At 41.8% G+C, this 26,344-nt stretch overlaps 1 protein-coding gene across 9 annotated transcripts in view; it reads right to left on the bottom strand.

Moving 5' to 3' along the window:
* Positions 1–240: 240 nt before the first annotated feature.
* LOC140395470 (zinc finger protein Helios-like) overlaps positions 241–26,344 on the bottom strand; it is a 419,920-nt gene continuing 393,816 nt past the window's right edge. For 6 of the 9 annotated variants that reach the window (XM_072483282.1, XM_072483257.1, XM_072483302.1 and 3 more), the window contains 3 exons: positions 15,815–15,949; positions 4,145–4,276; positions 241–2,837 (listed from right to left, as the gene is read on the bottom strand). In XM_072483282.1, the coding sequence (XP_072339383.1) occupies positions 2,107–2,837; positions 4,145–4,276; positions 15,815–15,949 (998 nt within the window). In that variant the 3' untranslated portion in view covers positions 241–2,106. Of the gene's footprint in view, positions 2,838–4,144; positions 4,277–14,974; positions 15,024–15,814; positions 15,950–26,344 lie in introns of those variants that run through there. The other 3 variants (XM_072483265.1, XM_072483330.1, XM_072483313.1) reach the window with 3 other exon arrangements.

Genomic DNA, 26,344 nt, shown 5'->3' with positions numbered 1-26,344 from the left:
GACATGAAACGTCCATGAATCTCATATTGTTGTGTTATAATGTAATTGAAAGAACATTACCTTAAGTGTAAAATAAATCTGGTATTGCACAATTATACTTGTGATTCTGAAGTGCTTGGTGATGTCTTCTTTTATAAATAATGAATAAGAAAATTGTTACATTCATGTATATGGATAAGTTGAATCTTTTGTGAAGTTTGGTAATGGTACTGAGTGTGAAACAACTAGGCACACACAAAATTCATTCCTGAGGTTCCCTAAATTTATTTCAGTATTTGTGCACTCAGACAGTACAAACCTTACAGTAGTTTTCCCTAAAAAAATATTAACAAAGATTCTGCAACTTTGTTTTTTTACAAGCCATGTTATTTAGGTCACAGTAACAGGGATTTTCAATACAGTCTTAAGAATCAGTTAATGTATTTCAAAAACATTTTACATAAACAATTTCCTAAATTGAGAAAATACATTATACAGTCCAAGAAAAAAGGGAGTATTGCACTTGAAAACTGCATTCGCCTGTATAGCATAACCGGTTCAAGTTTGGAGAGTCTGTTGTAGACTCTTATGATGCTTATACCACTGAGTGACAAGGACTTGAGAGGAAAAGTCATTAGAATTAAATTTAGGCTACAAATAGCTGCTCCTAACGTCCGACATTGGAATAAAGTACTTTTATCATAAATTTTTAATTAAAGCATTTTAAAAGACTTAAAACATACTATAGATGTCGATGCTGAAACTTTCTAAATAATTGCATAAAAGTTTACAGTTTCAGTTGTCTTACAAAGGTACGTTATAAGGAAAATGTACATCCAGAGTTTTATGCAAAACAAAAGCATATGTTGCCACCATTAAATAAACCAAGGAAGAGGTTCCAGTTACCCGATTCCAGTAGCAAATGCACTACAAAGCTAATGTACCTTTTATTTTTCAAGCATTTTCATGTATAAAACTACACTTTAGTACAAAAATATGTAAACAGCTTATACCTAATGCTTCAGCAACAAAAAAGCCCGAGGATTTAGAACAGGGTCATTTGTTCCAGATTAGAAAATGCTACATGAAACAGGAAGTGAGTCTGGTTAAGAACTGACAGTGCTTCACAATCAGTTGAATGATCACAGTTTCAGAGTTTTAATACATCCTTCCCTTGTTGCTATATGTTCAGAAATTAACAATAGTCTCCAGTACTTTATGAAAATTTCCAGTAAGTGCATAGTTTGGGTCCTAATTTTGATCCCCCCTTCAACGAGCAATCTAAATGTGAGAGGTAATCTTTATCCACAGAGCAAGTGCCACAAAACAGGTTGTCAGGCGTGTCATCTAACTGGAACTGTATCATTCACCTCTTACTTATAAGAAAATGTAGTTCAGGATTCAAAGGGTTAAGACTGTGATAGTCAAAAAGGAGCACCATCAGTGGATTAATACTGAGCCTGTGATTAAATGTGTTTTACCTCATAACCAAGTAGCGATGGCCTCACCTAATGATTCATTTTTTTCTCCAACTTTACACAAATTCACAAACTTAAAGATAAGACATTCCTTTTCAATTATTTTGATCAATATTGAAACATATAAAAATTAACCAAGTGCTTGCTTTTATTCTCGTTGACCTTCTCTTGGTTAATTTGAGTGTTCGAAATGGACAAATATATTAATTCTGAATGCCTGCTGAACACAAAAGAGTATTAATCTTTTACTCCAACTCTCTTTAGAAGTTAAGGGTGTTTAAGACATAGTACACCCGTGATCCTACACCATTCTTTTCTTCTTCACTGTAATTCTACATATGAGTCGTTCATTAGCTTGTCACAGCTGCACCTACGCAAGAACCGAGTTGAATGATACAACATTCTTCAGATGACATGACTGACAGCTCATTTTCATAAAACTAGGGCTAATTTTAATTCCCACAATGTCATATATGAGTGAAAAATCACATTACTGCAAATGAGTGGAATATACTCACTACAGTATATTCTTGGTCCATGGATAGTAAAAACAAGGCAAATCTTCTGTCACCAGGCCACATCTGCCTTTCAGTTATGTCAATGTGGGTGTCCAAATACAGTTCTTCATCACTGTCCTAGAACTCAGAGCCTAGTGGAATGTATGTTCTCCACGAACAATGTGCGATGAGAATTCATAGCGATCCTGGCTTCTGTAGCCACAGATGTTGCACTCAAATGGGTCTCTGAAACCATGGCAGCCCATGTGAATGGTGTACATGACATGGTCTAGAAACAGCACACGACAGTGCTCACAATTAAAAGCTCTAATCTGCTCGCCCTCTCCACTGAAGACCCTGTATATCTCTTTAGAGGTATGAGACACAATCTTTGTTGGTTCCAGAGCCTTTGGTTCCTCCTTTGTGTAGGCAGGACTTTGCTTGTTCCGAGGAGTTAAGGCTGGGATTCCAGGATATTGTTGACCACTTCGACCATCATGGCTGCTTTCTGTGTCAGTAGAATCTAAACAGCTGTTACTAGGAGATATTCCTCTTTCTGCTGTCTGAATTTTTGCTCTTATAAGAGAAATGGGGCCATCCACTGTATTTTCATGGTTTTCTGCTATTTCCCTACTGGTTGGCCTTTCAAGCCTGCTTGGATGGTATACCTGAGAATAGACAGCATTCATAACTGGAACTCCTTCTGCCAATGTGCTGGGTTGATGCTGCATCAAAGGTCTGAGGGATTCAGCTCCAAGATATGTAATTGCATTATTGATGGCTTGATCCATCATGTGCGAATGCATGAATTCTGCCTCTTTCTCGTAGTTCAAGCTCATGTTATAACTGATGTCTGGATAATTCAAATGCATGAACTTTTCACCTGGAAGAAGACATTGCAAATAAGTGAGCTAATCCTTATATATAACACAACCATTCAGATTGATAGATTTTCGCACATTTAATGGAGCAATTTAAAAATATTTATGGCTCATTTAATCAGAGAAGAGTTAGGAATTAATTAATACATTAAATGTTGGACTACACTTCTAAAATTCAAAATCACAAGCAACACACTAACATCTCAACTGCGACTTGCATGGATCATTTGGATGGAAATGGAGTTAAGATACAGATATCTAATTGGATGGCAGAACAGGCTTGAAGATGACATTGGGGTCTGGCTTTTTCCCTCTGCACAGGAAAAGGATTGGTTTTGGCCATCTTCCCACCATCTCAAACCCTCATGATGTATGTTTTCAATGGCATCTATTCAACTTCTGCAACTCTATTTTCTTCTTAACAGTTGATAATGTTCACCTAATCCTTAAGAAAGTTAATTATTTTCCCCCTGCTATGCCTATAGTCGTAACATCTGCTCTTGCCAAAGCTATGTAAATCTGTGATTAACTGGAAAATTATCATTCACATTGACACATCTAATTAAATCTATGATCACCAATTTGAGTTACTACAAGATCTTTCACTGGTGATTTTGTTGCCTATGTTACGCACTTCTGAAGGTGCAATCTTGAACATCTTTTCCACAAAGCCTTGCCATAGTCTGGGACCATGCTCTTCAAAAGTTTCCATCATATAGTCTCCCACAAAATTTATGTTAATGGATATCTAGTGTCCTCTCAAATCACTCCAGGTCAAGCTGATGTTTATCGTGTGACTGCTTTCAAAGAGAGTTCCCTCTCCTATAATAAAAACAGAAAATGCTGAAAATACTCAGACAGCATCTGTGGAGAGAGGAACCGGGCTAACATTTTAGTCGAATTGGATATGAATTCTTCAGAACTGGAAATAACCACAGCAACATCTGTATCTGGTTTTAAGGATACAAGGCAAGTTAAGCGCAGCTCCATTTTAGCAGCTAAACATCCTAGCCATGTTCCAAATCCCAGGTTATCTGTCAGTAAATCCATGACAGATCAGTTAGTTAATTTTTATGTACCAGGAAAGAATACCAATTATCTGAATGAAGTATGAATATTTTTTCAAATACTTACATTCGGCAAATAATGCAGCTCAATCAAATTGCAATTTGCAACAAGCACTATCTATTCTTTATTCTCTATTCAGTTCCCCTTTCACATATCCTCTTGCAAAGGTTATCTTTGAAAAGGCAGCTGATTCTTAAGAATAATGTAATACCCAATAATAAAGAAAGATGGCAAATCTCACCAACAAATTTTTGAGGTGTGGAGCTTTTACGTTTCCCCACATTGCTTGAAAGCCTCTCTATGACTGCAGGTCTCTCAAACGACATCAGAGAAATGTGGTCTGCCACTGGATCCTGCTCCTTGTATTCATCTGCTGCACAGAATGAATAACATACAAAATGTGAACACACCATTCCACAAAATGTTTCATTCTCAAATTTCTTTTACATCATAATATAATAAAATGAACGTATAAAATTAGAAACCCAGGGATTAGTTTATCAGTTGATATTCTTACAAAATATTTCATCGCTAGTGTATAGGCTGTGTTCAAAATAAGCAGAATAACTCAAATTCTAGGAACACTGTTTCACAATGTTTCAATAATTAATGCATATTTTTTGAAACAATGTAAAGAGTAAAAATGTTTTCTACTTAACTATTGAAGCGTGACAGAAATTTTACGTGTAGACTAAGATTTGGAAATTTAGGGCAAACTAAATGATTAATTATACCCCTTATCAGTGAAATAAAAATACATTATTACTGGCTGGTCTTTTGGCTGAAATTTAATGTTCTGACTGACACACCCACAATTCTTTGCAGATTTAACTGGAAATATGTCCTACTTTGTAACTGACAAAGGATATTGCTGCCTCCTTAAGATGGCTAAGATCTTTCCTGCTTTCTTTATTATATTGATCAAAAGATAATAGCTGGAATTCTCTGGCAGTTGCGATTCACTTTTCCTGTTGGCAGCGCACCCATGAACATGGGTTTCCCAGTGGCGTGGGTTGGCTACAATGGGAAATTCCATTGACAAGTGGCGAGAAGACAGAATCCCACCCAATATATTTTAATACTTGATTGGATGTTCCATGTCTATACTGGTGAAGGACACTGTTGGTTCTAAACAATTACCACATTCGTTCAGCTAATGTTAATCATGAAAAATTTCATTTCAGCAAAAATACATTGACACATAATGGATATTTGCATATGAGCTTGGCAACTATATATTGCCATGTTATTAACAATAAAATAATTGGTGCAAATTAAGTATATTAAAAAGGATTATAAAATAAACAAATTGTGCACCAAAGAGGGAAAAAAGGTGTACAGAAATAATCCTTAATAAGCAGAAAATTTGTCACAACTGCAAATTACAAATGCAATGTTCTTCTGCTAATTATTTCGATAAGGGTCATTTTAAGCTGGTTATCACAGCAGTTCATTTTCTATTAGGATACAGTGATTATATTAAAGTGGATTTTTCATTTTTGTTTCCCAGTGCAGAGAGACCTGGTTTGATATTAGCTGGAATGTTTTACTTTTGCTTTTAAAACAGGAGCAAAAAACCTAAAATGGTAGAGAGATCCCAGTTGCTTTATTGAATTTTTTAGGAAGCATTAAACAAAATAGGAAATAATACTAGTGTTGGTGTGGAATGGGAGTTCTACTGTTAAAGAGTTAAAGACACACAGATTATGTGTGATTAAATGTGGTAGTGAGTCACAATTTTTACTGAAAGAGGAGTTCTTAATTTATTTAATGAGTTCACTTGTAAATACATTTGGAACACAATTAGTTTAGTGGCTATCGTTTTTATTTGTTAGTTTATCGTTAAGACGGTGCATCAACTGCTTTCTCACTGATCATGCATTTTGCCCTTTTACTTCTATTATTAAGCTTTTCAGCCTGAAAAGTGGGCAAATAGAACTGGGGGCTCCCCCATAGCTTCAAATCTAAATGTTGATCTGTGCATTAGGTTTTGAGTCCAACTGAAGATGAATCTGGGTCAGTTGGCCCATTCTGCAAATTTTAGGCATTCTCCTCCACACAGTTTGGCTGAGAAATGCCAACATATGTTTTATAATGGTCGGAAGATTGGAGAATTATATCCAAGCTCAGCCAATAGCAGAAAATTTGAATGGATTGTTTTTATTAATTTCATTAGTATTTTGCTGACTAAGGTGAAAAAAACTATTTCTGGTGAGTCGTCCAATTATTTCTATTAGTTGTATTATAAGGAGCTTCTGAAATAAAAAAAACAAATGCTTGCAATTCAAAGCCAAATTAATGAGGAAAATGCCAAGCATAGACTTGGTGCTGAGTTTTCATTCTGGGATCAGGACCCTGATGTCAAGTGCATTTACTCAAGGTGTTCTCTGAACAGCCTTTCTACATTTTTAAACTCAAAAAGGTTACAGCTGTCAGGTCTTCAATGTGGAGAGCTATTGGGTGGAGCTGTGGCCTATGGCTATGGAAAGTGTGGAGGGGGTTGGGGGTGGTGAGCAGTTTTCTCCTGCTTCCACTCCGGTCTGTTGCTGGAAGGCCGCCTCAACTTATTGGTCGTGTTTTTCCCTCAACAGGATCCCACATGTCGACTGGAAAATTCCAGGTGGCGTCTGCACAGTGGCCTTACGTTAGCCTAATGGGCTACCCCCACCTACGGGCAGGTAGCTGTTATCCACCCCCCTCCCCGGCGATCCCCCAGCCCTCCCCGATCCTGCCTGAATCAAAATGGCCTGGAGGCGGGGCTGTGGGAGGAGACTGGTACACTTAGCGAAAGTGGGAAATTGCAGGCCAGCCGTCCTCCAGGAACAAAGATTCTGTTCAGTGTCTGCTGACAGGAAATGATGGAAAAATCTGAAAGTGTCAACTGGACCACTGTCATATCTTCTAGCAACTCTCTCTATCCCACTCTTCTTAATGTGGCGTTGCCAGGTGGAAGAGGGAAACTTGTTTGCCTGATCTTTTTTCCAACAATAGAATGTGGCGCAAAGAAGAAAAAAATAAAATATACTAAAAAATGGTGGAAGATGGGAATTTAAAAGAAAACTGGTACAGAGTTTATATTGTGCATGGGTGAAATGATGCACTGATTGGAAAGTGGTTTAGTCTCACCATTTTTCTTGGGTTGAGGGGGAGTGCAGGGATGACTTGGTTACTGAATGAATTGTGAAAATTATGAAGTGAGGTACCTGGGACAATCAACATCCCTGCAGTCATACTAGCACTGAATGGTGAACAAAAGTATAAAACCGAACAGGAGCAGGTTTAAAAAAAATGAAAATTAACCTAAATCAGCTTTAAATAATACTTTCTATTAATTTTAATAAGATCATAGCTGTTTCTAGTACATAATCTAACAATTTTACATCAAATTACATAGGATTTACAGCACGGACACAGGTCACTCAGCCAATGTTCCCAATAAACTGGGTGCTCTCCAAAATCATTGCACAGGCTGTGCACTAGTTGGCCCATTTAAGTTCCATGAGAGCGGGCCATTCACTTAAATAAGTCACCCATATACTCAAAACAATTAGAGGGAGCATTGCTCTCAGCCGAATTGGTCTATGTTAATCTTTCTGCGCTATATCAGCCTCCTCCCACCTTTCTCATCTAACCTTATCAGCTTAAACTTTTGTTCCTTTCTCCCTCAAGTAAATCATCTTATTTATTTCCTTAAAAGAAATGCAAAGTCCATGTACTGGAATAATTTTTCCAGAACTTGCGACTGTTTAAAAGAGGTCATATGAAAATACTGCAAGACTTAAAATTTTAAATACATTTTTCAAACAATTTTTCAAAATGAGTCTAACTAAATTTAAATGGGCGAAATGATAAAACAATAATTGTCTATCTCTTAAGAGATCCAAGAAGAGAGTGTATATCAATTGTGACCTATAAACTGATTACTGATGCTTCACAAAATTTCTCAAGAAACACCTTCTTAACTGTAATTAGCTAAGTGTATCAGTAACTTTAAAAAAAAAAAATTTTAAGGACTTCCGGTGGCGGCCATGATGTGAGTGAATGCACATTTGGCCGTTTCCCCGATTAACGGGCAGATGTTTTAAAGGAAAAACGTGCAGGAGTGGTGGAGGAAGACTAATGGAACCTACGAGGGAACAAGCGGTCCTAGATCTGGTCTTGTGTAATGAGACAGGATTGATTCAGGATCTCATAGTTAGGGATCCTCTCAGAAGGAGCGATCACAATATGGTGGAATTTAAAATACAGATGGAGGGTGAGAAGGTAAAATCAAGCACTAGTGTTTTGTGCTTAAACAAAGGAGATTACAATGGGATGAGAGAAGAACTAGCTAAGGTAGACTGGGAGCAAAGACTTTATGGTGAAACAGTTGAGGAACAGTGGAGAACCTTCCAAGTGATTTTTCGCAGTGCTCAGCAAAGGTTTATACCAACAAAAAGGAAGGACGGTAAAAAGAGGGAAAATCGACCGTGGATATCTAAGGAAATAAGAGAGAGTATCAAATTGAAGGAAAAAACATACAAAGTAGCAAAGGTTAGTGGGAGGCTAGAGGACTGGGAAATCTATAGGGGGCAACAGAAAGCTACTAAAAAAGCTATAAAGAAGAGTAAGATAGATTATGAGAGTAAACTTGCTCAGAATATAAAAACAGATAGTAAAAGTTTCTACAAATACATAAAGCAAAAAAGAGTGGCTAAGGTAAATATTGGTCCTTTAGAGGGTGAGAAGGGAGATTTAATAATGGGAGATGAGGAAATGGCTGAGGAACTGAACAGGTTTTTTGGGTCGGTCTTCACAGTGGAAGACACAAATAACATGCCAGTGACTGATGGAAATGAGGCTATGACAGGTGAGGACCTTGAGAGGATTGTTATCACCAAGGAGGTAGTGATGGGCAAGCTAATAGGGCTAAAGGTAGACAAGTCTCCTGGACCTGATGGAATGCATCCCAGAGTGCTAAAAGAGATGGCTAAGGAAATTGCAAATGCACTAGTGATAATTTACCAAAATTCACTAGACTCTGGGGTGGTCCCGGCGGATTGGACATTAGCAAACGTGACACCACTATTTAAAAAAGGAGGTAGGCAGAAAGCGGGTAATTATAGGCCAGTGAGCTTAACTTCGGTAGTAGGGAAGATGCTGGAATCTATCATCAAGGAAGAAATAGCGAGGCATCTGGATGGAAATTGTCCCATTGGACAGACGCAGCATGGGTTCATAAAGGGCAGGTCGTGCCTAACTAATTTAGTGGAATTTTTTGAGGACATTAACAGTGCGGTAGGTAACGGGGAGCCAATGGATGTGGTATTTCTGGATTTCCAGAAAGCCTTTGACAAGGTGCCACACAAAAGGTTGCTGCATAAGATAAAGATGCATGGCATTAAGGGGAAAGTAGTAGCATGGATAGAGGATTGGTTAATTAATAGAAAGCAAAGAGTGGGGATTAATGGGTGTTTCTCTGGTTGGAAATCAGTAGCTAGTGGTGTCCCTCAGGGATCAGTGTTGGGCCCACAACTGTTCACAATTTACATAGATGTTTTGGAGTTGGGGACCAAGGGCAATGTGTCCAAGTTTGCAGACGACACTAAGATAAGTGGTAAAGCAAAAAGTGCAGAGGATACTGGAAGTCTGCAGAGGGATTTGGATAGGCTAAGCGAATGGGCTAGGGTCTGGCAGATGGAATACAATGTTGACAAATGTGAGGTTATCCATTTTGGTAGGAATAACAGCAAAAGGGATTATTATTTAAATGATAAAATATTAAAACATGCTGCTGTGCAGAGAGACCTGGGTGTGCTAGTGCATGAGTCGCAAAAAGTTGGTTTTCAGGTGCAACAGGTGATTAAGAAGGCAAATGGAATTTTGTCCTTCATTGCTAGAGGGATGGAGTTTAAGACTAGGGAGGTTCTGCTGCAATTGTATAAGGTGTTAGTGAGGCCACACCTGGAGTATTGTGTTCAGTTTTGGTCTCCTTACTTGAGAAAGGATGTACTGGCACTGGAGGGTGTGCAGAGGAGATTCACTAGGTTAATCCCAGAGCTGAAGGGGTTGGATTACGAGGAGAGGTTGAGTAGACTGGGACTGTACTCGTTGGAATTTAGAAGGATGAGGGGGGATCTTATAGAAACATATAAGATTATGAAGGGAATAGATAGGATAGATGCAGGCAGGTTGTTTCCACTGGCGGGTGAAAGCAGAACTAGGGGGCATAGCCTCAAAATAAGGGGAAGTAGATTTAGGATTGAGTTTAGGAGGAACTTCTTCACCCAAAGGGTTGTGAATCTATGGAATTCCTTGCCCAGTGAAGCAGTAGAGGCTCCTTCATTAAATGTTTTAAAGATAAAGATAGATAGTTTTTTGAAGAATAAAGGGATTAAGGGCTATGGTGTTCGGGCCGGAAAGTGGAGCTGAGTCCACAAAAGATCAGCCATGATCTCATTGAATGGTGGAGCAGGCTCGAGGGGCCAATTGGCCTACTCCTGCTCCTAGTTCTTATGTTCTTATACTCCACCGGTGAATGGATTTATGTGGTTTTAGAAGAAAGGTGCTGCTAGGGCAAGAAACTCTTTCTGCAACACAGGACAAGATGGCGGAGAGAAAGTGGTCGGTCCTACTGGCTCAATGGTCAATGGAACAGCTGGTGGACATTTTGAATGAAAAGTTCAGCCAGCAGAGAAGGGAAGCTCTGGAGGACCTGGCGAAGACGGTAGACCCGCTGAAAGCGGGAATTGACCATGTAGAGCTGAGGTTGGAGACCCAACGTCGGGCGCTCCAGAACGTGGAGGAGGTGGTGGTGGAGCATGGGGTGCACCTGACTTGGTTGGCGGCCAAAATTGGGATGTTGAGGGCTACCCAGAAGTGGCTCAAGGAGAAAGTGGAGAGGTTGTTGGGGAGGGGGCCTTCAAACGGCCCCTGGAGGTGGAACGGCCCCTGGAGGTGGATCAGGCGCATAGGGCGCTGATGAGGAAGCCGCAGGCAAATGAGCCACCGAGGACAAGGGTAGTGAGGTTACACCGATTCCTTGATAAGGAAAGGATCTTGACGTGGGCCAGGCAGACAAGGAGATGTACCTGCGTGGGTAATGAGCTCCAGGTGTTTCAGGACATGGGTGCGGAACTGGCCAAGAAGAGAGTGGGTTTCAACCGAGTTAGTCTGCCCTCTTTAAAAAGGGGTGAAGTTCGGGTGTTGTACCCGGCCCGCCTCTGGGTGACCTACAATGGTTGCGAGTACTTTGGAACATCGAAAGAGGTGATGGAGTTCGTTAGATACAATGGACTAGCAGAAGAGGATATTGAACTTTGGAGGTGGTGTTTGGGGATGTTGGTTTTCTCTACCCCCTTGCTGGGGAGTTTTTTTTAACTGTTATTGTTGTTATTTTCCTGTTTATCTGGGGGGGGGGGGGGGCGGCATCATAGCACCTTTTTTCACCCAGGGTTCTCTGATGAAATGCTGGAGGGTCGTGGTGGGTGAGTGCGCCCTTTTTTTTCCTTTCTGTGTTATTCTCCTTTTTCTCTTTCTTTCTTATTGTTATTTGCACCATGAGAGTGTGTGAGTGGGGGAGGGGGGGGGGGGCGAGGGGAATCAGCTTGGGAGGTTAGGCACCATGGGCGGGGGCTGCCACGCTAGCTGGGCGGGCTAGTTCACAGGAGCGTAGTGGGAGGTGAGCAGATGATTAATGTGTTGGGGGGTTGGTATTGTTGTTTTGTTCGGGGGAGGGGTGCTGCTGTCAGGGGTGGGGCTGTTGAAGTATGAAAGGAGGGTCATTGATGACAGTGGCCATCCGAGGGCGGGCCTGGAGGGTTGTATGATGTGGGCTGGCCCAAGAGGGGCTATGGGTAATCGGGGGGGAGGGCGATCAGGCATCAGGCTTATCAAATGGAATGTGAGAGGACTGAATGGGCCGGTCAAGGGGTCCTGCGTGTTCACGCATTCGAGGAGCTTAAAGGCGTATGTGGCATTCTTGCAGGAAACATACCTGAAGATTGGGGATCAGACCAAGCTAAGGAAAGGATGGGTAGGTCAGGTCTTCCACTCAAGATTAGATATGAAGATGCGGGGGGGGGGGGGGGGGGGGGGGGGGGGTGGTGGCGGTCCGGATAGATAAGCGGGTATCGTTTGACGTGGGGAATATAGTAGGGGGTTGAGATGGCGAGGCAGGTGGACAAGATGCTGCAGGTTGATAGGACGTATTCGGAGGCCCTGGAGGCTGGGCTGTTGAAAGAGTGACAGAAACTGCAGATGAGTTTGGACTGGTTTCTACGGGTAAGGCAGTAGGGCAGCTGAGGAAGGCCAGGTGGGAAATCTATAAATATGGGACAAGACAAGTAGGATGTTGGCACACCAACTGAGGAAGCAGGAGGTGGTGAGGGAGATCGGAAAGGTGAAGGACAGTAGGGGAAATATGGTCTTAGACCCGATGGGGGTGAATGGGGTCTTTGAGGACTTTTACAAAAGGCTATATGATTCGGACCCCCAGGCTGGGTGGAGGGAATAGAACATAGAAAAATACAGCACAGAACAGGCCCTTCGGCCCACGATGTTGTGCCGAACCTTTGTCCTAGATTAATCATACATTATCATAGAATTTACAGTGCAGAAGGAGGCCATTCGGCCCATTGAGTCTGCAACGGCTCTTGGAAAGAGCACCCCACCCAAGGTCAACACCTCTACCCAACACTAAGGGCAATGAGGCGTTTTTTTAGACAGGTTGGAATTCCCCAAGGTGCAGGAGGACCTGGCAAAGGGGCTGGGAGCACCCATTGGATTGGTGGAGGTGATGGAGGGTGTGGGGGCGATGCAGGCAGGGAAGACCCCGGGCCCGGATGGCTTCCCAGTAGAATTTTAGAAAACGTTTTTGGGGAACCTGGGGCCCCTGCTGGTAAGGGAATTAAATGAGGCAAAGGAGAAGGGGGGGCTTGGCCCGATGTTGTTGCAGGCCTCGATTTCCTTAATTTTAAAGAAGGAGAAGGACCCGGACCAGTGTGGGTCCTACCGTCCAATATCATTGCTGAATGTAGATGCCAAGTTGCTGGCTAAGATCTTCGCCTCACGGATTGAGGGCTGTGTGCCGGGAGTGACAGGGGAAGACCAGCCGGATTTGTAAAGGGAAGGCATTTGTCGGCCAATATTAGGCATTTGTTAAACTTTATAATGATGGCCCCGGAGGGATGAAATGTGGAGGTAGCGGTCGCTACGGATGTGGAAAAGGCCTTGGACTGGGTAGAATGGGACTACTTGTGGGGGGTGCTGGGGCAGTTTGGATTCGGGCAAGGGTTTGTGGATTGGGTCCAGTTGTTGTACGGGCACCGGCAGCGGGAATACGGACGATACAGGTGAGTTTGGGATATTTTAGGTGGCATCGTGGGACGAGGCACGGATGGCCACTCTCCCTGCTGCTTTTTGCATTGGTGATAGAGCCATTGGCAATGGTGCTTAGAGCATCAAGGGTTGGCAGGGGATAGTGCGGGGGGGAGGTGGAGCATAGGGTCTTGCTATATGCGGACGATTTAGTGCTTTATATATCAAACCCACTGGAAGGTATTGGGGGGATCATGGGCATATTGGAGGAATTCGGCCGGTTCTCATGGCATAAGTTAAACATGGGGAAGAGTGAGGTCTCCCCGATCCAGGCAAGGGGACAGGAAAAGAGGCTGGGTGAACTGCCGTTCAAGGCAGTGGGAGCGAGTTTCAGGTATCTGGGTATCCAGGTGCCGCGGGGATGGGAGCAGCTACATAAATTGAATTTGGCACGACTAGTGAAGCAAAGGAAAGAGGATTTTAAGAGGTGAGACGTGCTCCCAATGTCGTTGGCGGGGCAGGTGCAGTCTCGCCGGCCAGGTACTCCTCAAGTCCAGTGGTAGTGGTGGCCCTGAGGGTATGGGGGCAGTGCCGGCACCTTAGGCTGAAGGGTGCTTCAGTTTGGGCACCGAACTGCGGGAATCATAGGGCTAGACGTGGGGTTCCGAGGGTGGTGGCGGGCGGGGATTGAGAAGCTTGGGGACTTATTCATAGGGGGAAGCTTTTCGAGCTTAGAGGGGCTGGTAGAGGAATATGAGCTCCCCAGCGGGAATGGGTTCCAGTACTTGCAGGTGAGGCACTACGTGAGGAAGCAGGAGCCATCGTTTCCCGACCTGCCGCCCCCGGGGGTTGCAGGACAAGGTGGTGTTGAAAACAGGGGTGAGTGAGGGCAGAGTGTCAGAGATTTACAAAGAACTAATGGACTGAAAGGGTGCCCCGATAGGAGAAGTCAAGCGCAAGTGGGAGAAAGAGCTGGGGAGGGGGTTGGAGACTGCGCTGTGGGGGGAGGCTTTGAGGAGAGTGAACGCATCCTCTTTGTGTGCGAGGCTTAGCCTTATTCAATTCAAGGTAGTCCACAAGGCACATATTACGGTGGCCAGGATGAGTAGGTTTTTTAAGGGGGTGGAGGATATGTGTGGGCTGTGCGGGGGTGGGCCCGCAAACCATGTCCACATGTTTTGGGCCTGTCCGAAGCTGGAGGGATTCTGGCGGGGGTTTGCTGACTTTATGTCTGAGGTGTTGAGGGTGAGGGTGGCCCCGAGTCCAGAAGTGGCAATCTTTGGAGTGTCAGAAGACCCGGGAGTCCAGGGGGCGAGAGAGGCCGATGTGCTGGCCTTTGCCTCCCTGGTAGCCCGGAGACAGATCTTGCTGGAATGGAGGGATTTGGGCCGCCGAAACCGGGGATGTGGGTGAGCGACCTCGCGGAATTCCTCAAGTGGTCAAGATCAAGTTTACCTTGAAAGGGACTGTGGAGGGGTTTGCCCGGAGATGGAAACCATTCATCGACTACTTCAAGAATAGTTAAGATGGCAGCAGTTGGGAGGGGTGTTGGGGTTAAAAAAGGAGGTAGGAGGGTAGCGGCAGGGAGGGTGGATGGTGGAGTGTTCGATATTTATTTGCTATGTGAATTCCTGTTTGCTCTCTTTTTGGTTGTGGTTGTGTTTGATGTGAATGTACAAATGCCTTAATAAAAACATTTTAAAACATTTTTTTAAAGGGCCCATTGCTTTGTTTTTCCAATTAAGGGGCAATTTAGTGTGGTCAATGCACCTACCGAGCACATCTTTGGGTTTGGGGGTGAGACCCATGCAGACATGGGGAGAATGTGCAAACTCCACATGGACAGTGACGTGGGGCCAGGATCGAATCCGGGACCTCGGCGCCGTGCGGCAGCAGTGCCAACCACTGCGCCACCATGCCACCCTGTGAATCAGTAACTTGAGGAAAATCTGGAATCGACAAATTGACAGCTGTTTCAAAATGACTATTAAATTTGATTATTTTGTGGATTCATATTTTAAACGCATTTTCTATTCAGGTTTTCCATTTAGTAAGTGTGAAACCGATTCAAAAAAGCCTTCAGTATGTTACCGTAAATACCAAGCTTTTGACAACAGGATAAAAAGAGACACTCTGATCTTTTTCTCTGAATGTGTTTAATATTGAATTTATCTCCATTTTGGAATAATGCATGCAGTAACTGTCAGTAATCAGTTACTGGAATTGAATATTTCTTTTGGAAATGTCTGATAAACATTATTGCCAGAATGGAAATATTTGGGTGTGAAAACACTAATAGGAAAATCTGAAAAGATAATACAGTCACTTTTTCACATTAATATTCAATCATAACACTATGTGTAGTTGGAAAATATAGTATGTGAAGTAACACTATGCCCACGTCAGGTTGCGTCTGTTCTACTATTTCCTTTTAATAGTAGTAGTTTTGATAATAAAAACTAATTGCGTTGGCTGGCTATTCTGGGTATTACAGAAAACATATTTAGTAATATCTAAAACTGTATACACTATCAAGATAGAAAAGATAGAGCTTCAAGGTAAAACTATTGAGGAGTCACTACAAACTGGAACTCCTTCACGTCATCCCACCCACCCTGGTGATTCATGGGCTGTGTAGCCTCCACTCCGGCATTCTGCTGGTAGTTGTGACAGCGCTCTTTATGCTCCTCCAGTGAACTGCGCTGTTTGTAGCTTCTACCACAGTAGTTGCACTTGTGAGGCTTGCCCACTGTGGAAGGAATTGTACTCAAGTTACATCATCGTTATTTATATCAATCATTTTCAATAAGCAGTAAAGGTGTTTAAAAGGAAACTGCACCATAAGTTTCATAAAGCGTGAATCAAAGGCAATCAAATATAAGTTTAACCTATAGTCTGCAGCAAACTATGTAGTGAAGCAGTCGAGTGCTACTGACTCATCTTTTTTTTAAACCACTACAAAAACAGGTGGAATGGGAAAGCCACCAGAGCTCTTTCCTGATTAACTTTGCCTGTATGTCCTCTGTTCACTTATTTATATGTGGTGGTTGGTGGTTGGAGGGTGGGGCGGTCTTGTTTGGCAGGGTGGGGTTCAGGGAATGAAAAGCTGCAGAATTCTCTGGTTCCATTATTGGTCCCTGAAACTACATGAAGTTAGGTTAATGAAGCTTTTTCAAGTGGAATGCTCAAAAGTGCAAACCTCTTGCATCTCAAAACATGTTTCAAACTAAGGAACAAAGTATGAAAGTCTAGTGCATTGCTATTTTAAATATGTGTTTTTTTTAAACATTGAAGCAGTTACAGATCATTTTAAGGCAGTTCCATCATTTCTTATTCATTTTCCAAACCTTTTAGTATTAAGTTATGTACAACAATTTTGTATTATTTTCTTTACTCGTGAGGGCACTGATGTGTGTCCTTTACTTCATCAATTTAGAGAACATGCTACACATTTATGGTGACTGAATACGAGAAATTCTGTTTTTATTTTGCAGCATTTTGGAATTTTGACTAAAATTTAAAAACTATCTTTAAAACACAAGTTCAATATTATAACTTAACATTTGAAGTGTCTCTTTATAATTAGGACCACTCGTAGTGACTGAATAAGTCAACATCGGTTTTTATTGCATAGAATGCTGGAATTTTCATCAATATTTTGATTTTCCCTGCAAAAGTTGAAAATATTGCCCTTGTGAGAAATAGAAGCATGGTTATACAAATACGCCAAGGCAAATTCAACTTCCTGAATGCTCCTACTATATTTGTGCAGATTGTGATATCTAATATTTTCTCAAAATAGGTGATTTTTTAGTTCTAATTTGATATTCAAAAGTTTGAAACATTAGTTATTAATGGAAATGTTGCAAATAATTTTAGTCTGTTCTCCATGAACTAGTTAATGAATTTGTAAAAATAAATATATTTTTATTGACCTTTTCATTAAAAACATTGCATTGTCCCAAAGAATGGACTGGTACATGTAACAAGATTGTAACAACATTATTACACAACATGACAGTTCAATATATAGCAGAATGAAATATGCACTTTGATAATGATGTTAAAAATGTTTAAAGCGAGGGTTTATTAATTCTATCATTGACTGGGCCAGTCTGAAATATATGAAAGTTTGCACATGCATTCTCAATACTTCTCTGTATTATCAGACAAAGTGTCAGGTCTTTTGCTGTTTTGCTCTCTCCCTATCTAAAAGTAGACCAATCATTCACCATGAGGCTTTCTAACATTTACATGGGCAAGAACCAACATAGCACATTGAAGAGTAAATGTAATAATGGTTTAGGCTAAAAAATTGTGGTTTGCATTTGGCTGTCGACTTTATCCAAGGGAGCTTTGCTGCCAAAGAGTCACAGGGCGGGATTCTCCGGCTGCGTTCACCTGGTGACCAGAGAATCCCCGCCCGAGGTCAATGGAGCTATCCATTGTCTGTCTCTCGCTGGTGGCATTCTTGCGGCGGGTGGGGCGGAAGAATCCAGCCCATGGAATCATAGACATTTACAGCATCGAAACAGGCCCTTCAGCCCAACTTGTCCATGCTGCCCAGTTTTTGCCACTAAGCTAGTCCCAATTGCCCATATTTGGTCCATATCCCTTTATACCTATCTTACCCATATGACTGTCTAAATGCTTTTTAGAAGACACAATTGTACCCAGCTGTGCTGTTGAAATCTTTTAGTTGCCAGAACAAAATGGTTGAAAGGGCAGAAGTGTTTAATGATATCAAAAAACTCGGGAGTACATGTTTAATAGAGTTTGTTGTAAATTAAGTGTGTGTGTTTCTCATTGGTTTTAGTGTAGGAATGCCGGTTTTAACACTCAATTTCCCATCATGCCAAAATACGTACTAATGTGTCTAAACTCATGAATAAATGAAAACCTACTCATTTAATATTTCCTATATGACATAAAAGAATTAAATTCTGCAAATAGTAACAGCCTAGATTAAATGCAGATCAACAGAAAACTAATTCAGCGCTTTACAACTGAATTACAAAGGCTCTGTCTTTGTAATGTAAATGTAAAAATTAAAAAAAATTAAATATCACAAAATATAAAAGCCACAAGTTAATGTAAATTTCTTTGGGGTATGCTTGCTTCTGATATAAAGTATATTATACAAAGGGCAGCACGGTAGCACAGTGGTTAGCACAGTTGCTTCACAGCTCCAGGGTCCCAGGTTCGATTCCCGGTTTGGGTCACTGTCTGTGCAGAGTCTGCACGTTCTCCCCATGTGTGTGGGTTTCCTCTGGGTGCTCCGGTCTCCTCCCACAGTCCAAAGATGTGCAGGTTAGGTGGATCGGCCATTCTAAATTGCCCTCTGTGTCCAAAAAGGTTAGGTGGTGTTGCTGGGTTATGGGGATGGGTGGAGGTGTGGGGCTTAATTGGGGTGCTCTTCCCAAGGGCCGGTGCAAACCCGATGGGCTGAATGGCCGAAATGCACTGAAAATTCTATGATTCTATAATATACTAGAGAAAATAAAATAGTAGCATTAAAATGGTGTTGTAATTAATGCAACCAAGGGGACCAGTTCACCTCGATGGGTGATGCATTGCGGAGGCAGATGGAGAGTATTAGAGGACTGAGAGCAAAATTGGAGCACCTGTGGTGGCACGATGGTGCAGTGGCTAGCACTGCTGCCTCACGGTGGTGAGGACCCGGGTTCGATCCTGGCCTTGGGTCACTGTCCATGTGTAGTTTGCACATTCTCCAAATGTCTTGTGTGCGTCTCACCTCTACAACCCAAAGATGTGCAGGGTAGGTGGATTGGCCACGCTAAATTGCATATTAATTGGAAAAAAAAGATTTGGGCACTTTAAATTAAAATAAAATAATTAATGCAACCATGCATGTTAGGAACAAAATAGGTTAAAATTACCTTTAGGTTTGGTGCAATAAAGTTGAGAAGCTATTGGTCAAACCTGGTTCTACTAAATAAATGTCAACAAAACTACCAATAAAATAATATGTACACGGGGTGAGGTTAGGTGGAGGTTTTATACACGGGGGAGCTCTGCTCGCTGGAACTCCCGAGTGTAACGAGGAATGGGATGCCATTTTTAAATGGTGTCCCGATTTCCAAGACCCTGAAGAAATCCCCAACTGCCCACCCCCCCACCTCAAAACACCCACGCAGGGCAACTCGAACATGACTTCCTGCTTTTGTAATCTATGCCAAGATCCCTTTGTTCCTCAGAACTTCCCAGTGTCAGACCATTCATTGAATACTTCCTAGTCACATTACTCCTTCCAAAATGTATCACCTCACACTTTTCAGAGTTAAATTCCATCTGCCACTTTTCTGCCTATTTGACCATCCTGTCTATATCTTCCTGTAATCCAAGACACTCAACCTCACTGTTAGCCACCCGGCCAATCTTTGTGTCATCCTCAAACTTACTGATCCTACCCCCCACATAGTTATCTACATCGTTTATATAAATGACAAACAATATGGGACCCAGCACAGATCCCTGTGGTATGCACTGGACACTGACTTTCAGTCACTAAAGCAGTCCTTTCTCCTACAGCTAAACCAACTTTGAATCCATCCTATCAAGTAACCCTGTAATCCCATGTGCATTTGCCTTCTTTATAAGTTTCCCATGTGGGACCTTGTCAAAGGTTTTGCTGAAATCCATGTAAATTATTGCCTTCAACTACACACCTGGACACATGCTCAAAAACTTCAATCAAGTTTGTTAGGCATGGCCAATGTAAAACCAATGGTTTCGTTTTCTCAAAACTAGAGAATGGCAATTGATGCAAACAAATGACCAGTATATAGTATGGTGTCACCAGGGGCTGTGTACTGGAAGGACGGTACTTTTCTCAAAATATTCTCCAGTTTCTTGACAGAATTTCCCCCTACCAAGATGGCCACAGGAAGTCAACCCGGAAGTTACATGGCAGACCGATGGAAAACCCCTATCAGGAATCAGTGCAATAAGGATCAGCTTACCAGACTATACGTGTAAAGAAGAGCTAGGTGTTTATTGTCCAGTGTTTCCATCAGGTACTACCAAGTGAAAGCATACCCCTGCGCCAAGTAAAAGTTAATTCAACTGTTCAAGAAACATGATCCACTGAGCCTTGAAAGAGTATTTCCACTTCCCTGCTAGTTTTCCATTTGACTTCTCTGAATGGGATTAGCAGTTTTTAAAATAAATAACTTGCGTATTGTATACACAGTCTCTTTCATTACTTCAGAACATCCCTTTACCACCATCAGTGGAGGGACCATAAAGGCTATAATCCTCCCCACCACCCCCCCCCCCCCCCCCTTCTCCTAGCTTACGAATAGTCTGAGCAGTGGCGCAGAGCTCCATGGGAAAAATTGCAGTAGTGTGAGAAGACACCCTTGGACAGTTGCCAGGTGCCTTGCTCTCCATGCATAAAATTTTGGATGAACCAGTAGATAGCATCGGAAGAGCACCCATGGAATTGCACCCAATTTTACAACCCCCTGCCTGCCACCTTGCCCTCGGGAGGGTGGGGAGGGGAGCATAGAATTCAGCCCATGTAAGAATAGTAATCTGATTGTTTCTTCAATGACACAATCCAGTAAATCTACAAAGGCTATTTCTCTGAGCTGAAAGAAATAGGATATTAATCATGGATTTGCAATCAGGCCTGTGGACAGATCCTGGGTTGACAAAAGGGGTTGCATTCCAATGAGCAGAGGGTTGTTACAAATACATGTTAACCTCTCCAGGCTGGAAATATACTGTTTGGAAACACAAGTTTGTCAGAAATTCTTTGATCAGGCCCAAGCATTCTTTCAGTGTCAGTGGAATCATTTTAGTACAGTACTTTGGGAGCGGAAACAGGAAGCTACTGTATTTGGATAAGTTTAAAAAAATGGTTATTACTGCTTGATAATGTTCTATCATTGTTTTTTGTTTCGGCTAAATATTTATATCTATGGTGTTTTCCAGTTCACACACTTGTAGATAAGCGTTCTAATGTAATTCTATAATCCAGATAATTCCATAAATCAGGAATGACTTGGTCCCAGCATTCTGGTTTGGGGAGGATACAATGTATTAAATAACGTCTCCTACAATCCAACAGTGACAGTGTAGTTTTGGTCTCCTTACCTGAGGAAGGATGTCCTTGCTCTAGAGGGAGTGCAGCGAAGGTTTACCAGACTGAGCCCTGGGATGGCAGGACTGATATATGAGGAGAGATTGAATTGATTAGGATTATATTCGCTGGAGTTCAGCCAAAATGAGGGGGATCTCAAAGAAACCTATCAAATTCTAACTGGACTGGGCAGGGTAGATGCAGGAAGGATGGTTCTGCTGGTGGGTGTGTCCAGAACCAGGGGCCACTGTCTGAGGATATGGGGGAGACCATTTTGCACAGAGATGAGGAGAAATTTATTCACCCAGAGAGTGGTCAGTCTGTGGAATTCGTTACCACAGGAAGTAGTAGAGGCCAAAATATTGCATGTTTTTACAAAGTAGTTAGTTATAACACTTTGGGCAAAGGGGGTCAAAGGATATGGGGGAAAGCGGGATTCGGCTATTGAGTGAATGATCAGCCATGATCATAATGAATGGCGGAGCAGGCTCGAAGGGCCAAATGGCCTCATTCTGCTCCTATTTTTTATATTTCTATGTTTCCACACACAAATACTTGATTGTTACCCAAACCCCATCAGATCATTATTCAAGGTTGCAGTGTGCTTCAACATCGATTTTTGTGCTACTCTACTAGTAACTGGTCCCCAGAACCACTACTATCAAAAAAGTATAAGTACTCATAAATATCGTTTAAACCTCAGGAGAGCAAGGTGCTTTAAAGTCAACTTTGAAGTGTAGTCACTGTTGGAATGTAGGAAATGTTATTTAATACATTGTAACCTCCCCAAACCAGAATGCTGGGACCAAGTCATTCCTGATTTATGGAATTATCTGGATTATAGAATTACATTAGAATGCTTATCTACAAGTGTGTTAACTGGAAAACACCATAGATATAAATATTTAGCTGAAACAAAAAACAGTGATAGAACATTATCAAGCAGTAATAACCATTTTTAAAAACTTATCCAAATACAGTAGCTTCCTGTTTCTGCTCCCAAAGTACTGTACTAAAATGATTCCACTGACACTGAAAGAATGCTTGGGTCTGATCAAAGAATTTCTGACAAACTTATGTTTCCAAATAGTATAGTTCCAACCCGGAGAGGTTAACATGTATTTGTAACAACCTTGTGCTTATTGGAATGCAACCCCTTCTTTTGTCAACCCAGGATCTGTCCACAGGCCTGATTGCAAATACATGATTAATATCCTATTTCTTTCAGCTCAGAGAAACAGCCTTTGTAGATTTACTGGATTGTGTAATTGAAGAAACAATCAGATTCTTACCCTTACCATGGGCTGAATTCTATGCTCCCCTCCCCACCCTCCCGAGGGCAAGGTGGCAGGCAGGGGGTTGTAAAATTGGGTGCAATTCCATGGGTGCTCTTCCGATGCTATCTACTGGTTCATCCAAAATTTTATGCATGGAGAGCAAGGCACCTGGCAACTGTCCAAGGGTGTCTTCTCACACTACTGCAATTTTTCCCATGGAGCTCAGCGCCACTGCTCAGACTATTCTTAAGCTAGGAGAGGGGGGGGGGGGGGGGGGTGAGGGAGGATTATAGTCTTCATGGTCCCTCCACTGATGGTGGTAAAGGGATGTTCTGAGGTAATGAAAGAGACTGTATATACAATACACAAGTTATTTATTTCAAAAACTGCTAATCCCATTCAGAGAAGTCAAATGGAAAACTAGCAGGGAAGTGGAAATACTCTTTCAAGGCTCAGTGGATCATGTTTCTTGAACAATTGAATTAGTTTTAACTTGGCGCAGGGGTATGCTTTAACTTGGTAGTACCTGATGGAAACACTGGACAAAATATCTCCATTTTGATAATTATCACTGGAGTGCTACAATGATGCTGCACAGGAGGACCAATAAGCTGCAGTATCGAGAGAAAAAATTGAATAGAAGGGGCAGCATTACAAACTTTTCTGAAGAACAACCAAGCATATGGCCGAGAGCATGTTGTCACTCGGGAAATAATAAGTAATTTATATATGTATTAGTGCATGAGTGTTAGGAGGTAGAGGAAATTTTATCTATGCATTTAGATTTCCCTCATCAGACACAAGCTCTGACTAGATTTCAACAGGTAATCGAACTATAAGTAAAATGGGACCCCATTTATACAAGCTCTTTCATTCATCAGAGAGGACATAAAGATGCACACATTGCCTAAACCCTTCTTATATTCCTTCACAGGTTAAGGCAATTAAAATAAAATAGCACCTCAACCCTCCCAAAAGTAAATATGGGAGAGGTACTTCAGGTGTGAGAAGAGGTTGGAAATGTTCGGGGTGTTCTCCTAGCAATAGAGAAGGTTAAAAGGTAACATAATGGTTTTCAAGATGATGAAAGACTCTACTAGTAGAGAGAAGAAACATTCCCTTTGACCATTGGGACAATAACCAGGGTTATAGGCTTAAAATCAATGCAAAAAGATTTAGAGGTGAGGGGAAATTCATCCACTCATAGAGGAGTCAGGACTTGGAATACTCTACCAAAAACGTGTTGGAAGCTGACTCCATAAATAATTTTAGAAGGGCCTTGGACAAGTACTTGAGGATGAAGAACTCACAGGATAATGGATGCAAAGTGGGGGTGTGGGACCAAGCACAACTGTTCTTTCAAAGAGTGAACACAGTCATAATGGGCCAAATAGCATTCTTTTCCATTTTAAGGCCAGAATCTTCCAGCCCCCTCGCCATGGGTTTCCCTGTGGCTGGATAGGCAAGCCATTGAAATCGCTGTTCACATCAGAGGGACCGGAAGATCCCACCGGCATGAAGGGCTGGAAAATTCCGGCCTAAGTTTTCAAAGTATTTTCTCAACAGGAAAAGATTAGCTTAAAAGGAGAAAAGTCCATCACATGAGCTTAGAATTATAGAATCATAGAATTTACAGTGCAGTAGGAGGCCATCTGGCCCATCGAGTCTGCACTGGCCCGTGGAAAGAGCATCCTACCTAAGCCCATACTTCCACCCCATACCTACACCTCCATCCTATCCCCGTAACCCCACCTAACTTTTTTTGGACACCAAGGGCAATTTAGCATAGCCAATCCACCTAACCTGCACATCTTTGGACTGTGGGAGGAAACCGGAGCACCCGGAGGAAACCCACGCAGACACGGGGAGAACGTGCAGATAGTGGCCCAAGCCGGGAATCAAACCTGGGACCCTGGAGCTGGGAAGCAATAGTGCTAACCACTGTGCTACTGCCGTGCTGCCCCTATGTTACCGTGCTGCTTAGGGAGGGGAACATACATGCAGTATTACATTGGCATCTGCTGTCCAGTAATGATTTGACTTTGTTGAAAAAGCTATTGTTTATTCCACTGAACAAATGAAATAATTTTTACTGACCTATTAATGGAAAACTAAGTCAGATCACACATTCCACAATCCATATGACAACTATGGTCCTGTGCAAAACGACCTGATAGCTTAGATACCAATACAAGAAACCATCTGAAAATTGAACAAATTCATCAGTATTCTCAAATAAACTCAATATGGCAGAGACTGATGGGACATTCTGTGCAAGATGTTCCAGTAGGACACAAAATTAAAGCAGTTTTGTGATAGTTATTCCTAACCTGCCAAGTGGTTGCTCACTCCAAGCAACTGTATTGATCAAGCTAAGAGGGGAGTCCAATTAATCTGGGCTAAACCTTTTGCTATGAATTGGCTGATGGGTGATAATACAAGAAGGTTGCAGTAGTTCTAACTCAAAAGAAGTTGTTAAAGAACAAAGCAGATTGCTTTCACCTCCCTCATGCACGCATCCTTGTTAACTGAGTTGGTAACAACAAAGTTAGCAGCTGTGAAGGCAGTTGCTACCTAGTGGCTACAATGTAAACAGTTTCAAGGTTTCAATTCACAACTATATCAGTTCTATTTCTATAATTTGTTTTTTACTCCACTGTACGTTTATAGTTTTTGTATATCTTTCAGGCATGTAACTTTAAAAACAGAGCAGCTGAAATAAGCTATAAAGTCTTCACTATTGAAGGAAATGGGGCACTGTGAGAAAAAATGTATCTCAATGCTGTAGTATTTTCTTCAAAACCTCAATGGAGTGCTTTACTCTATTTGGCTACTCAACTGCTCTTTTAAGGCAAAATGGATCTGGCAAACTGCGTTTCTGTGGGCAATTTGTCTGCCGCAGAAGAGAAGCAATATCAATAACGTATAATGTAAGTAAAGTTTTTAAAAATCGCCACAGGGCTTCATTGCGAACAAAAGGGGAGGTTAGGTGAGGTAGCCAAAGGTAGAAGGTGTGGTCAGAAAGAGGTGTTTTGCAAAGGGTGTCGTAAATGATTGAGTGGAAAGTGGAGAGATGGAGGAGTTTATAGAGAAATTTTGGATGAGTTGTGGACTTACAGAAAATGAACTACAATCCAGAGGCATGGGGACGGGGGTCAGGTAGGGGAGGAACTCCAAGGCTGGAGATGGTTGTCGATATTAGGTAGGCAAGCTCATGTCGATATTTGCAGAGGATTTAAAATTAAATCCATTGGGAGATGGTGAGTCAATGTGGAACACTCAAGGAGGAACTTACATCCAGAATAACATAATCTGCTCTTAACTATGGTAATAAAATGTACATAAACATATTGAAATTTTATATAAATGACACACTTTTAGGATACTTGGTCTGATTAGGGTGATTTGCAACATATTGAAGATTTCATGTATAGCACACACATTCAGCAAGTATCATAACTATTTCCCGTGCATACATACCAAAATTAAAATTAATTTAAAATGGTGGCTAAAGCATTTTCAATAAATTAAAAAGAAAAGCAGATGAACCCATCCCAAAGTCACCATTGAGTATGTAATAATATGTAGCTTAAAACCATTTTTCATAGAAGTGTAGTTCAAAGACACATTCTTCCATTTAGTGAAACTGAATAGTTGTAAAACTGGAAGAAGCAAGCAAGCAAAGTTCCCAATAGGGGGCGGGATTCTCCGAAATGGAGGCAGAGTGTTTGCGCCGTCGTGAACGCCGTCGAGGTTCACG

The sequence above is a fragment of the Scyliorhinus torazame genome, chromosome 2 (genome assembly GCF_047496885.1).
Source record: "Scyliorhinus torazame isolate Kashiwa2021f chromosome 2, sScyTor2.1, whole genome shotgun sequence".
Classification (NCBI taxonomy): Eukaryota; Metazoa; Chordata; class Chondrichthyes; order Carcharhiniformes; family Scyliorhinidae; genus Scyliorhinus; species Scyliorhinus torazame.
The sequence above is the reverse complement of the archived record's forward strand: the minus strand, read 5'-3'. Positions and strand labels throughout refer to the sequence as shown.